This window comes from Sarcophilus harrisii, chromosome 2 (genome assembly GCF_902635505.1).
Source record: "Sarcophilus harrisii chromosome 2, mSarHar1.11, whole genome shotgun sequence".
Lineage (NCBI taxonomy): Eukaryota > Metazoa > Chordata > Mammalia > Dasyuromorphia > Dasyuridae > Sarcophilus > Sarcophilus harrisii.
Window position 1 is genome coordinate 443498571 of NC_045427.1, and position 15789 is coordinate 443514359.

The window sequence follows — 15789 nt, forward strand, 5'->3', positions numbered from 1 at the left end:
AAAAGCAGTATCTACTATGTCAGGATTCACAATCAAGCAAATAAGGCATTAATGAAATAATCTCTCTGATTTCTCTAATAGTTTTATAAACTATTTTTGTAATACTTACAATAACCCTAGAAGTGGTACATGTGTTTTCCTTATTTTATAAATAAGAAAATGTAGACTCTTGAGTCACCCTACTAAGAAATGTCAAAGCTTGGATCTGAACTTCCTGATTCACAGTCCAGAGTTCTATTTTTTGTGCTGGTAATAAAATGTCTTTGGTAGGGGAGGGAAGAAGTATCTAAGCAACTCAGGTGTTCATTAATAATTTAGTCCTTTAGGAGTCAATTGACAGGACAGCTATATTTGATATTAAATATATATTTATATATGTGCCATAATAAATGTTTGTCCTGAGTAGCATATATAATCCAATCAGGCTTAAAGTTATGAAAGTTGCTTTATGTGCTAACTTGCTAAAATTTTATATGGGAGCTCTAGTCTTTGCAAATATCACAATGTTTTTTATTCAATAAATTCATTTATTTCAAAATGTTAAGAAGTTTCTAGAACAAACAGCAATATACTGTTAGTTTGTTTGCATTATTCCTAATACCTTATAATTAGTACTCCATAAAAATTATTGTGGGATATTTGCATATGAAACAAAGAGAAGAGAGAATACCAGCTTTTAAAACCCAAAGTGTCAGGGAAATGATGTCTATTAAAGAATGTATAAGTTTGTAGTGGGTTTGTGTTTTTTGTTTGCTTTTTGGTCCAGGCCTGCAATTTCATGGATGTGGGGGACTCCTATTAGTGCATAATGGTAACTGTTTTGTAGCAGAGTTGCCAGGAGCACTGAGAATTTAAGTGATTTGCTCACAGTATGTACATAACTAATACATACCAGAGGCAAGACCTCTACCTACTTTGCCAAATAGTGATGGTAAAAATTTTGTTCTATGAATAAATTTCATATTCTATCTGAAAAAAAAATGAACAAATAAGACAATTCATGATAAGAAACTATACTTTATTGTTTTGGGGCACAGCCAGAGTTTTGATGATTGCCTTTAGTTTTCCTTTCTTGAATGCCAACCCAAAGTCTCCTTCTATTAGAATCAAATTCCTCTGGTTCCATGGTATATCCTCATCTAGGATAATGACATTGATATCTTCACCACTGCTGCTAAGTCCCAAGTCCTTCACTTCAGAAGAGCAGTCATCTTCATGAACAATACAAAGGTATATTCAGGGAAGTCCTTTTTGTCATTGTTGTTCAGTAATCTCTGATTCTTTGTGACTCCATGGTCATTCTATCCTCCACTATCTCCTGAAGTCAGTCTAAGTTCATGTTCATTGTCTTCATGAAACTATCTATCCATTTCATCCTCTGTTGGCCCCTCTTTCCTTTTGTCTTCAATCAAATTCAAGCAATTTCCAAGACCTTGTTCCTCCAGTACTGAGTAGAAACTTAGATATTAAAGTCTGTAGTCAAAAACTGAAGTCCATAATATAAGACAACCATTAAAGAACATTTAGCCTATCTTTTGGCATTATTGGAAATTGTTCAATGACCAACCAATGACACAGCATGCTTTACCACACGATTCCTGATGGCTGCTCCTTCAGTAGATTTCTGAATCTCTAAAACATTGTTTTTCATCCATACTTAAAAGAGTAAAATTTTTCTGGCTGCATCAAAACTAATTTTCCAGAAAAGACATTCAGGAATTTTGCAACTTCGTTGTTGAAAATCTAGTGGAATTTGTAATTTTCCTTCATACAAATTGTCTAGAACACATGACCTAAAATGGTGGCCAGAATAGAGAGGGGACTGAAAACCAGAACAAATGAAAATCAATTAAGATGATAGATAGGCATGTTTTCTTTTTCTTTTTAATATAAAAAGGATTGTAGGGAAAGTAATGACTTGTTCTACTTGACCAAGAGGGTAAAATTAGGACACGTGCTGGAACTACAAGCAGGCAGATGTTACCTATGTTCAAAAATGAAAAATGTTCTGGAAGAGTCTACTCCTACTGGAGATATTTAAAACAACTTGTACATGATACTATAATTCACAATCCAAGCAAGAGAGAAACAGCATGGGATTGTGGAAAGTAAAATGGATTTAAAGATTTAACTCCCTGTATCTCAATTTACTACTTTGAAATATGAAGGGGATAAATTGGATGATTTCCAAGGTCTATTTAAAACAAATACGTGATTCTAATTATTAGGGGTAACTCAATTTATTAAAAGTTTTGCCAAGCAGAAGTTCCTGGAAAACAACTACATTTCTATATTTCTATATGATTCATGTATTATTAATTAGTAGTTACTAAGTGAATTCTTTATGTGAAATGGATATAGCTTAATGAGTTTATCTTAGTTTTGTGAATATTCCTCTAGAATTCTAAATGTAATAGTAAGCTACGTTTCAATTAAATAGCAAATAGAAGTTTCAAAATAACCAGTTCATAGTAAATTATTAAGGCCAGTTCACTCAAGAATATGTGATAGAGAAGTAAGGGAAAACTGCCCTAGATTTTGAGAGTCTACTTCAAAAAATTTAGTGACAGCATCCTAGGGCCTAAAATTTGATAAAGGAAATTGATCCAAAAGATGTGGGAAGTTTTCAATGGTAATATTCCTATGAAATAAATATAGATGAATTTGATGAGGATTAAAGGAGGAGCTGTCTAAAAAGACTCTAGTCTTGGTTCTTTAGTCAGGGCACTAATAAATCAACTTAGATATTAAAGACACGAATAAAGATGGAAGCAAGGTAAATTTAAAACAAAAGTATGACCTGTTCTTCTAAGAAGCTTTCTAAGTGTTTTAGTGCAAAAGCACTATGGCTCAGAATGAGCTGAAGTTGTTGGCAAATTGTTGAACACCAAAAAGACTTTTAAAACTATAGCAAAGTCAGCAGGTGGATTTTAAAAATATTTTTTTGAAATTCTTTATTTTTTACAACACCCTCAGTTTCAGAAAATACCTCTTCTTCCCTCCTCTAGATTAAACACAACTTACAACAAAGAAAAAACAATTAAGTCAAGATGAGTCAGTTTCAAATCCCCTGAATTCACCCCAAAAAAGGCTGTTGGCTCCTCTGAGAAGAAAGGATAATGATAATTAAAGCTGAAGACAGAACTATTTAACTCTTAGTTTACTTTTTTTTTTTTTTAACCAATAAGAATCATTTTCAGACAGGCATTAGAACAAAAGTGATTAGTAAAGAGTTAAAACAAGGAAGTGGGGGCAGACAATTATGGTTAAAAAAAAAAAAAAAACACCTAGTTATTTCAATGAGTTTAAGTCACCAGGCCCAGATAAATTAGATACTGGGTTATGAAACAATTGACAGAAATTACTTCTAAGCTAGAATCAATTTTCTCTAAAGAATTATGTGGAATGACAAGATTAGGAAATAGACAAGTATCTTAATGATCAAAATGGAAAAGAGTGACTTTTTCTTAATTAAAAAAATTTTTGGATACATTTTGATGCAGCAGATGTAACTCAACAAATATACATTATACAAATGTTCCCAAATATGAGCAAATAGGCAAAAACATCTGAATTAAAATGGATTTCATGACATATCTACCTATTGTTTCTCCACCCCTGAATTAATTTGTCTGGCTCTAGAGATCTGAATTCATTGAGGCCTCTAGATGCTCTAACAGTTCCTTCTTCACTCATATGAAGTTTAAACTCCTCATTTTTCTTTTCTCTTTTCCCCCAGTAATTTATTTATTATTATTATAGCTTTTTATTTACAAAACATATGCATGGGTAATTTTTTAACACTGACCCTTGCAAAATCTTCTCTTCCAACTTTTTCCTTTCTTCCCCCCCCCCCCTCCCCTAGATGGCAGGTAGTCCTTTAAATATGTTAAAATATATGTATACATACTTATACAGTTATCTTGCTACACAAGAAAAATCGGATCTAGAAAGAAAGAAAAAACCTGAGAAAGAAAATAAAAATGTAAGCAAACAGTAACAGAAAGAATGGAAATGCTATGTTGTGGTCCATACTCATTTCCCACAGTTATCTCTCTGGGTATAGATGGCTCTCTCCATCACAAGATCATTGGAACTGGCCTGAATCATCTCCTTGTTGAAAAGAGCCACATCCATCAGAACTGACCATCATATAGTCTTCTTGTTGCCGTGTACAATGATCTCCTAGTTCTGCTCATTTTAGTTAGCATCAATTCATGTAGGTCTCTCCAGGCCTCTCTGCAATCATCCTGATAGTCGTTTCTTACCGAACAATAATATTCTATATAAATTCCTAATTTTTCACTTTTATACTTTATCATTTGCTAATAAAAGGGAAACTTGTATGCCTAAACTTAAAAAATTTGGTGCCAATGTTGCCCATTGTACTTTTTTTTTCAAGTTTGAGTTTTTGATGTCTTTATTTACATTAGTATAATTACTATATGTATATATGTATATATTATAATTATTTAAATATGTACACATATATAAAAACTGAATACCATAACATAAACCAATGACCTTAAATTCAAGTCCTTTCAAAATCCTATAATGTCCAATTAAAAAAAGATTTACTTGATATTTTAATTTTTACATCATCTTCATTTCCCAATCCATCCTTCCCTCTTCTCCACTCAGACAGTTATACTTTATATACAAAAAAAATAAAAAAGAAAGGGGGAAAAAAAGGAGTTCAGCAACAATAACTGGCATATTAACCCAGTCCAACTATATGCAGTTGGACAAATAATTCCTATCCCCAACTTTGCAAAAAAAAGAGGGAAATGCCTTCTCATTTCTTCTGGTCTAAAATGAATTATTAATGGGATTTATAAGCATTTAGACAGGAAAACTGTGATCATTAAGAGCCTATATTGGTTCAAGGACAATCTTGATAGAATGTAATAAATAATAATCTCATTCCCTTATTTGACAGTATTAGTAGAATAATTAAATAAGGAAAAAAATCTCTCTCACCACCACCTAAAAAAAGATAAGAAAATCCCATATTATTTTTAAAGTAAAGATGAAGAGATATGGGGTTGATAATTATTTTATTCAAAAGATTTAGAAGTGATTAAATAATTAGTAGTGAAAGAAAGCTGTTCTCCTATAATCTCTTGGTGGGAGAGAAGTTAAACATTAAAATCCTGCATTTGAGTTTGAAGCAAGTATACAATTTCAAGATAAGAAATGTATAACTAGACAAGATTTTGAAAAAGATCTTGGGGGATTTTAGTTGCTAGAAATTAGATTTAGTTGACCTTGGGCACTACATTTTATAAAGGACTATGACAAAATGGAGTGGGTTCAGAGGAAGGCAACAAAGATGGAACAAGACTAGAGAGGGCATACCATGCATGCAGGTGAAGAAATCAGAAATATTTGGTCTGGAGAACAAATTTAGAGAGTACAAATTGATTGTTATAAAAAGTATGATGTTTCAAGTTTAAAATAGTAGATCTGGGACTAAAAGAGACCTAAGAGCCTATGATTTACAGATTTCTTATCTATAAAATGTAAATAATTACTTTTCATTCCTTCAGAGGATACCAAATTAAGGACAAATTTAAATAATTCTATAAACAGAAGTAATTGTTATTACTCTGAACAATAACAATAGTTCTGAACAAAAAGCAATAGTCTTTGTCCACTTCATACCCTTCTTTATTAACGATGTATCCCCTATTAAGATCAACATCATTTTATCATCATCATCATCATCATCATTAAATATACTGAATATTAGAATTCTGAGTACCAATGTTCAAGATGATGGGGCTATTTCATGTGGTTATGGATAAAGATAAAATGGGAATTGTGATTCTGGCAGTTCATAAAATAATTTATAGTGCTTCATAAAATTACAGTATCTCAGATTTCTTTAACCCTAATTTCCCATCTCAACTTGTGAAACCAGTTTTTTCAAAGTATAATTTAAAAAACTTATTCTTTATGGGATTTGGCCCAACATTCTAGCCTACCAAGATCTATTTAAAGTGTTATTTGAGGTGCTGTCTCTCCTTCCTTTGTGTCATATGCAAATCAGATAACTATGCACGTACTCCAGTTACTAATAAAACTTTTTTTTTCTAGAAGTTCACTAACCATTGCTTAAATAATATTTCCTACAACTTTTGCCAGGAATAAAAGTCAAATTGGCCTCTAGTTCTAGACTCCATTTTCCTCCCTTTAAAAAAAAAAAAATGGGATAGTACTATAGTCTATAATCATGCCTCCAACTCAAGCAAATATTGTTAAGATAGGTAAGATAAAATAAGATATATGAAAATTTAAGTTCTTGGGGGAAGTTCTTGGTAAGCCGAAAGTTGAAAAATTTTTTCACTTCTGTTCCTTAAGTATAGGCAAATCCTGAAATAAACAATGTTTGGACACCAGGGGGCAGTCATAGCATATCAGTAATGGGAAAACTATGCTGAAAGTGATGACAAAAATAATGAATTTTAGGTAAAGCTAGCAGGATTGGGAAAAGTACAGGTGTTCCTTGTACTCTCTACTTCTCAAAAATTTTCTAACATGACCTAAAATGTCATCTTCATCTGATATTTGTAAGAAAAACAAATTCTTATTTCTATAGATATGTTGTTATCTATCTAATAGCACAAAGGGAATTTTGCAAATAATTTCACATTGAGGGAACTTACCATTTTGTTCATGATCTCTATAATATTAAGTCAGTATATAGCCATTAATAAACTGTAAAGACTATTAAAAGGGGAAAAAAACTTTAACCTATAATATAATCCCTAGAAGTTTCCCCAAATTAAATTAATTCAGACATGCATCTATTCCTTGCCTTACTCCCAGTTACAAAACCATAGAATGTTAAAGCCACAAGAGATATAGAACACAGAGTTAGAATAAACTTTGAAGTAGGGAATATTAGGATTAGCTTACAATATATACACATAATATGCACATTATACATAGATAATATTCTCATATATAACAAACTATAATTTAGGTAATGAGAAATATTATGAATTAATTCATTGATTCAGATGGTTGCTTTTTTAAAAAGATACTCTTTAATAAACCATATCCTTAGAACAAGAAATAAATGATAAGTGCATTTTCAGGTGCCTTAAGAACCATGCCTTGTTTTAATCAATCTACATAAAATCATCATCAGGCTGAGGAAAAAAAGAAAAGGATCACATATATGTACTTATATTTGTGAATTGTTTCTAAAACAAAAGCCATATTTTCCTCTACAATAATTTTATGTATATTCACTAACCTGTTCCCCAAATTGATTTTTAGTAATAGGATACAGAGAAATAGGTAGGGGGATTTAGTCAAAGTATAGAGTTCTTTAGAGATAAGGTTTTAACTTAAAAAAACCCAGACACAGTCCTGCAACAAAGTAAATATAACTTGTGTTAACTACACAGAAAGCACTATGGAAGAACATGGCTTTAATCATGTAGTTGGTGATACTTATTTTTATTTATTTTTGACAGGTCTTTTCAATGAAAGAATATTTGATTATTTTAGAAACATTATTATTAATCTTCACAATATTCCTGTGGTAGTTACATGTATTATTATAAGTAATTTAAAATAATATTTATAGATATTAGATGTGAAAGGACTATCAAAAAAAGTCAACAAAGAGAACAGTATCTAACTCCTAGGACTTATTAACATATTCACAGACAAATTTTTATTAAGCACTTTTAGAATATATAAGACACAGTTGTGGTGCCCTCAAGAACTTATAATCCAGTTGTACGGAAAGCTAAGAACAAATTAAGTACTAAAACAACACCTTGAAATGAAGATATTCTTTACCTGAGAAGGCATCACAAGTGACAGACTGATTATTGCATTGGCAGGGCAGACAGCCATTCTCACTGAAGCCATAATACCCATCTTGGCAGCGGTCACATTTAGAACCTCCAACACCTATTTTACACTGGCATTTCCCAGAGCTGCAAAGAAAAACAGGGAAATTGAACAAAAACTAAATAATCTCAAATATTTTTTATTGTCAAACAACCCATACCAGGAAACCTTACTCCTGGAAACAAATTTAACTACGAGCATTAGGAATGATTTTCATGAACTGAAAGAGTAGAAGTCCTGTAACTAAACTACTGTTACTATGGTGCTGATCCCATCATTTCTGACACCTTCATCCTCTGCATTCTGGGGTAGCTTAACATGAATGTTCATGGAACACAAGATCTCAACTTTCCAGAAACAAGATGGCTATTAAGATGTAGCCATCTACTTCATGAATCATCTTATATTCCATTAGAATTCACTCTCAGAACATGGAGAAAGTAAAGAAATATCACTTATTATATATTCTATTTCACATTTGACAAGAATGAAGACAAAGATATCATGATAATTAACATCTGTCCACACACAAATCAAATAAAAAAAAATCACAAAAATCACACACACACACACACACACACAAAAAAAAAAAAAAAAACACTCTCCTTGGAGTCCATAGAAAAAGACTGTTATAGACTATTATAACCATAGCATGTTAAGAGTTATAAAATGATCTGGAGCAACATAATAGAACATCTAATGCTAAAGCTAAAAAAGAATTTTGGGATCTGGGTTGAATGTAATTGAATCAGTCACTTTTTCTAGCAGCTAACAAATTCTAAATTTCAAAATAAAACTTACATACTTCAAAAATTGGAGGTGCATGGGCAAAAGGAATTAGATATGTCATATAAATACAATGTGAAATAATATAAAATCATAATATGATAAAGTGAAAACAACATAGGACTTAAAGGTAGAAGGATTAGATTGAAGGCCCAATTCACATTGTAGTCACATATTGTAGGACACTGAAGAATTACCCCTCAGATATAAATTACTATCTTGCCTATGTTAGAGGGCTATAATAAGGGCTAAATGACATCATAAGTAAGTATGACTTTATAAGAGAAAAAGACAATATAAATATTATTATCATTATATATGACAATAATTGCTGAGATCTATAGATGGTTTAATAGATTACAAGATGTTTTTCTTTTTTTAATTTATTATAGCTTTTTATATACAAAACATATGCATGGGTAATTTTTCAATATTGATCCTTGCAAAAACTTCTGTTCCAACTTTTCCCCTCCTTCCTTCCACCCCACCCTCCCCTAGATGACAGGTAGTACCATACTTGTTAAATAAGTTAAAGTATATGTTAAATACAATATATGTATACATATTTATATAGTTATCTAGTTGCACAAGGAAGATCAGATTTAAAAAGAAGGTAAAAATAACCTGAGAAGAAAAAAAATGCAAAGAAACAATAACAGAAAGAGTGGAAATGCTATGTTGTAGTCCGTACTCATTTCCTAGTGTTCTTTCTCTGGGTGTAGCTGTTCTGTTCATTACAGATCAATTGGAACTGATTTGGATCCTCTCATTGTTGAAGAGAGCCATGTCCACAAGATGTTTTTCTTAAGACACATAGGTTATCATTATTACAAAGGGAGAAGAGGGCTATATGTCATAAAACATTCGTTCACTCCTTGCAGTGGTACAATGAGATGTAAAGAGTATCCATATTGTCTTCATATATTCATTTATTCAATAAATATTAAGAGCCTACTGTGTACAGAGTTCTATGTTAAGACTTTGAGAGAGATAGAAAAGTTGTATAAAACATAAGTCCTTCCCTCATGGAATTATATCATATAGGATGGAGGACAGAGAGAGAGGGAAGAAGAAAGGAGAGAGAGACAGTAAGAGAGAAAGGGAAAGGGGATGATTAGAGGCAGCTTTCTAAAGGGAGGATTTGAAATTAGAATATAGAGTAATCCAACTTTACTGATTCAACAATCTCTGACAGCTTTAGCAAACTAGAATTCTGCAAAACTACCAACACAATAATTATATATGCATAGCAGTCTACTTTGTGGAGTGGATATTAAGACCCTTTTAGGGTGCCTTTTGGAATAGGAAAATATGAAATTAGAGTCAAAAACAACTAGCAAACTTTGGCTCTCCAATATCAGGGGAGAAAATCATCTCTTCATATAGATCAGAAAAAATGCTAAAGGCACATCTCATTTGTTACAAACATCAAATAACATTTTATCATACAAGCCTTCAGGATGATTAAAAATTGCTGGAGAAACGCTTTTGACTGACAAAAATCTGACCGAAGATATAAATACAAAAAAATTATTTTCTGGAATTGTGTCATATCTATTTAAAAAGAAGTAAACTGGCTGTCATGTCTATAGTTCTTTGAGTGGGTTGAAACTGTTCATTCTGGCTTTCTACCAACGTGTATAGATCCTCCCGGACCAATGCTCCATATGTATAAATGGTCATTGCTGTCCTACCTCTACACCTAATACTCCTCAACTACTATTGAAAATGGCCTTGCCCCACTGCCTGTCTCTGTTCTCATCTCCAGAATTTCAGATATCCCAGCTTCCACAACTCAACAACAAATGCTAACAGTTTTTTAATAGCTTTTTATTTTCAAAATATATACAAAGATAGTTTTCAACATTCACCTTTGTAAAACCTTATATTTCATATTTTTCTCCTCTTCTTTTACCCTTTTGCCTAGACATCAGGCAATCCAATATGTTAAACACGTACAATCTTTCTATACACATTTCTACATTTATCATGCTGGACAAGAGAAATCGGGGAAAAAATGAAAAAGCAAACAAAAAGCTAGGAAATAATTAAAAAAGATGAAAAAAACTATGTTGTGATCTACTCAATCCCCACAGTCCTCTCTTAGTGCAGATGGCTCTCTCCATCACAAGTCTATTGTATATTGGAATTGGCCAAAATCAACTCACTGTTGACAAGAGCCAAGTCTATCACACTTGATTATCACATAATCTTGTTGTTGCCATGTACAATGTTCTCCTGGTTCTGCTCATTTCACTCAGCATCAGTTCATGTAAGTCATTCCAGGCCTCTCAGAAATCTTCCTGTTGGTCGTTTCTTATAGAACAATAATATTCCATAACATTCATATACCATAATTTATTCAGCCAGTCCCCAATTGATGGGTATCCACTCAGTTTACAATTCCTTGTCACTATAAAAAGAGCTGCTACAAACATTTTTGCATACAAACATATATGGGTCCTTTTCCCTTTTTTATGATCTTTTTGGGATACAGGCCCAGTAGAGACACTGCTGAATCAAAAGGTATGCATAGTTTGATTGCCCTTTGGGCATAGTTCCAAATTATTCTCCAGAATGGTTGGATCAGTTCACAACTCCACCAAAAATGTAATTGTGTCCCAGTTTTCCCACATTCCTTCCAACATTTATTATATCAGCCTGTCATCTTTTCTGTCATCTTAACCAATCTGAGAAGTATATAGTAATACCTCAGAATTGTCTTAATTTGCATTTCTTAAATTGCATTTCTAAATCAATAATGTTTTAGAGTATTTTTTCATATGACTAGAAATGATTTTAATTTCTTTTTCATCTTCTTTTAACATCATCATCTTCTTAATTGTCGGTTCATATCCTTTGGTACTGGTTAAGAAATAGAATGATTACTGAAATAGGTTAGGTTCACAAGATACAATAATCAATATCTATAGTAACCTAGTATTTGATAAACCCAAAGACCCCAGCTTATGAGATAAGCACTCACTACTTAATAAAAATTCCTGGGAAAATTGTATGGCAGAAACTAGGCATTGAACAACACCTAAAATCCTATACCAAGATAAAGTTGAAATGAGTTTATGATTTAAGACATAAAGAATAACATTATATGTAAATTAGAAGAACAAAGAACAAAGAACCTCTCAGATCTGTGGACAAGGAAGGAATTTATGACCAAAGAAAAACTAGAATGCATTATAAAATGCAAAAAGAGATATTTTTGATTATATTAAATTAAAAAGTTTTATTAAATCAAAACAAGTGAAGACAAGATTAGAAGGGAAACACAAAACTGGGGGAAAATCTTTACATCCAAGGGTTCTGATAAAGGTCTCATTTCTAAAATAGAGAACTGACTCAAATTTATAAGACTACTAACTATTTAGCATATGAAATGAAAATATTAATCCATTATGCTGTCATGAAATTTGCTTAGTTCTCAATCGTTAATATTTTTCTCTTCCTTAGGATACAGAGAAGTTAAATTTTGGGGATTTGGGCTCAAAGGATTCAGGACTTGTAAGAGCTTTAATAGGATTCTGGCTTATCATAAGTTCAAGATCACACTTCAAAGAGATGTGAAATTTTTACTTAGAAAAATAATGAAAACAACAAAAACAATAACTGAGAATTACCTATCAAAGTGAGACAGCATGCTCACATAGTGGATCAGAATCACATAAGATATGGCTATGAGATTCAGATCTTTTGGTTTCAATTTTTATTTCTGACTGTATAGTTATATGGACTTGGGCAAATTATATAACCTTTTCATGTTGTAGATAACTCTCTAAGATTCTAAGTTCCAGAGAAGATGCTGACATGAATTGGGAGGGAAATTCTCTCACCAGAAGCTCCATACAGTGATGAAATCACAAATTCATTCCATATCTGTATTTGTTGAGTATTTTGAAGTTTGCAAAGAACTTTACATAGTGTATGAATTCTTTTAGTTATAAGATGGACTAAATGGTCCTTTGTGGACTGGCCTGAGTAGTTATGCAGCAACCAACTTAAAATCAATGTATTAGAACAAACTTTCAGAAATTGGAAGTAAACTTAGTCTTTCGCCTGGAGGGACATACACGAACTGATGCTGAGTGAAATAAGCAGGACCAGGAGATCATTATATACATCAGCAACAATACTATATGATGACCAATTCTGATGGACCTGGCCATCCTCAGCAATGAGATGAACCAAATCAGTTCCAATGGAGCAGTAATGAACTGAACCAGCTACGCCCAGAGAAAGAACTCTGGGAGATGACTAAAAACCATTATATTGAATTCCCAATCCCTATATTTATGCCCACCTGCATTTTTGATTTCCTTCACAAGCTAATTGTACAATTTTTCAGAGTCTGATTCTTTTTGTACAGCAAAATAACGGTTTGGTCATGTATATTTATTGTATATCTAATTTATATTTTAATATATTTAACATCTACTGGTCATCCTGCCATTTAGGGGAGGGAGTGGGGGGAAGGAGGGGAAAAATTGGAACAAGAGGTTTGGCAATTGTCAATGCTGTAAAGTTACCCATACATATAATCTGTAAATAAAAGGCTATTAAATAAAAAAATAAAAATAAAAATAAAAAAAAGAAACTTAGTCTTTCACTAAGGAAATCTTTTACATCTTGTTATTGATGAACTTCAGTAGAAAAATGTGACAGAGTAAGATCTATTCAAGAGATCAGTGTTTAGGATTTGTCTTTTTATCTCTTCATATCTATTCTCTCAAAATAGCTTTGGATATAATGTAGTACATTCAATCAAAGGATAGTGCATGTATAGCTTTGATGTATATATTATGGCTGTCAAGAGACAATGACAAAAGTTTTATCCAAGTTAACTTTTAATGTTCAAGTGAACATTTTAAAAATTATTTCATTCTATCAAGATCAGTTATTAAAAACCATCTTTGATATTACGGCATGTTCTTTAAGAACATGAAGAATTTCAGTCAATAGATGGATTCCCTCTAAATATGTTTTAGGCTACTCACTCTCAAAAGAGCAAAGAATGTTTAGCACAAAGGCCCAATGTTTTCAATGATAAAGCTACCCTTTTTTTCAACCAAAGAAGCTTTACTGATTGCATAATGATTTCTAAAGTATGTGTTGTGCTAGTGGAGAGGGCAATATTCAAAGAAGAACTGACACCAAAATGTCAATTCATGCAATTAAATTCTCTTTTAGGGAGAGCAAGGCTCTAAAGAAAAAATATTTTTCTTTAAAATTTTAAAATTCTAAAAAATTAAAATTAAAGAAAAAAATAAAATCACAGAAGCAAGAATATAAAATTAAATACTGCTAAATGATATTTGATTCTGTGTACTTTCCTAAATACTAAAGTTGCTTAGAATTTGTGTGCCATGTGTAGATATATTATCTTAATTATGGTTAAAATAAGGGATGATTGTAGAGAGGATTTGTGTTCCAAAAATTATGGAATATCAGAAGAGATCTTATAACATAAACTGTTAAGAAGCTCAGAGACTATCTACCCTAAACTCATTACTTTTAGAAAGGAAAAAAAGAATCCTAGAAACAAAATTATTTGCCCACATTAGCTAGGTAGCAACAGAGCTTTACAGAGCACTTCATAATTCATAAAATGATTTGTCCACATTAAAAGAGTCAGGTAGTGGCAGAGCTTTACAAAGCACTTCAAAATTCACAATGCATTTTTCTCCACAATAACTCTATGAAGTTGATATTACAAATATTATGCCTAACTTAAAGATGATGAAAATAAGGCTAGAGTTAACTTTGATAATCATTTTAATAAGAAACATGAATCTAACTATCTTATGGAAACCATATAAATGACTGTTCTAATAAAAGCACAAAAATTATACTAGTAAATACATTTTCTATTTCCTTGATCATACTAATCAGGATCTTCAAATCATCTTAGAGAATCAACACTTAGAATCAGAGCATTCTAGATTCCAGAGTTTAAAAAGGCCTTAGAAATCATAAAGAAAACAAAGTTAAAATTTAAAGGGCCCTCAAAATGCATTTTACCTTATTTCATAATGAGGCCCAATGAGGGGTAAAATGCCTTGGATTACACAACCAATAAGTTGCAAAAACAGGGTTTGAATTTGGGTTTTCTAACCAGGATTCTTCCAGGACATCAAAACCACAGGATAATCTCTAAGATTCTTTCCAATATTAATGACTTATGATTATGGAAGGCCAAACAAAGGATCTGAATTATACTAAAATAGAATAATTAGCTCCTAAATAATTGCTAATACATAAATTGAATGCATTTTATATTTTTCAATGATTCAGTGATCAAAGTTTTTTTTTTTTTTTTTTTTTTTAATCTATACACACTTATATTAAGCAGCTAAAGTCATATAAGCTAGTCATCAAGTCATGGCCAGAGTCTTCAATGATCAACATCCAAAGAACAGATTCTATCTCAAATCTTTTGTTTCTTACTCTCCATTTTTAAAATTTCTGCCTCCTCATCAAGATCCAATTTAATCTTCCTTCTGCAAGTATGAAACTGTAGGCCTTTTATTTCAAGCTTGTGGATTTTTATGAGCACAATTGGTCTGTTAACAGGACTTTTTTTGTGGCTTCATTGCATTTATATCACTGACCTTTGCTTCGAGGAGTGTTCAACAGTCTCTAATAGAGGCAGAGCATGAAAGGGGGTGTTGTAAAGGCTTTATTCCATAAAAGAAGTGACCACAGGCAAAGCTTTCTATTTGCTGAGTGATTTAATTCTTACACATGCAGAACTTGGCCCTGGGCCATGAGTAACATGTTGAGAAAGCACTACCAGTGCAGCTTTACAACGAACAGTCTCCATTTCCTCCCCCATCCCCTCTCCTGCCCAGGGTCCTTAAAAAAAAATTCCTTTTCCTGTTATTTTAAATTTACCCAGGAAAAAAGTAAAGGGTGGTATCCAGACTGTTCAACTAGTTTATCAGCCTCTGTCTGTGTTTTTCCCTTTCTCGGCAGCTACTGAAAAGGACAGGCTCTCAAAGTAGAAGGATGCCCCTTGAATCAGTCGGTTGAGTGTCTAGGGCAGAATTACAAAGGGAATACCCAACTGTGGGAATGGAACTCTGACTGTGTTATGATTAAGTGATTGTCAACTAGGGT

At 32.2% G+C, this 15789-nt stretch overlaps 1 protein-coding gene across 1 annotated transcript in view; it reads right to left on the reverse strand.

The window, feature by feature from the left end:
* MEGF9 (multiple EGF like domains 9) overlaps positions 1-15789 on the reverse strand; it is a 110056-nt gene that overhangs the window by 15407 nt on the left and 78860 nt on the right. Inside the window, exon 3 of the mRNA XM_023507383.2 lies at positions 7819-7958. Within this exon, the coding sequence (XP_023363151.1) occupies positions 7819-7958 (140 nt within the window). The remainder of the gene's footprint in view (positions 1-7818; positions 7959-15789) is intronic.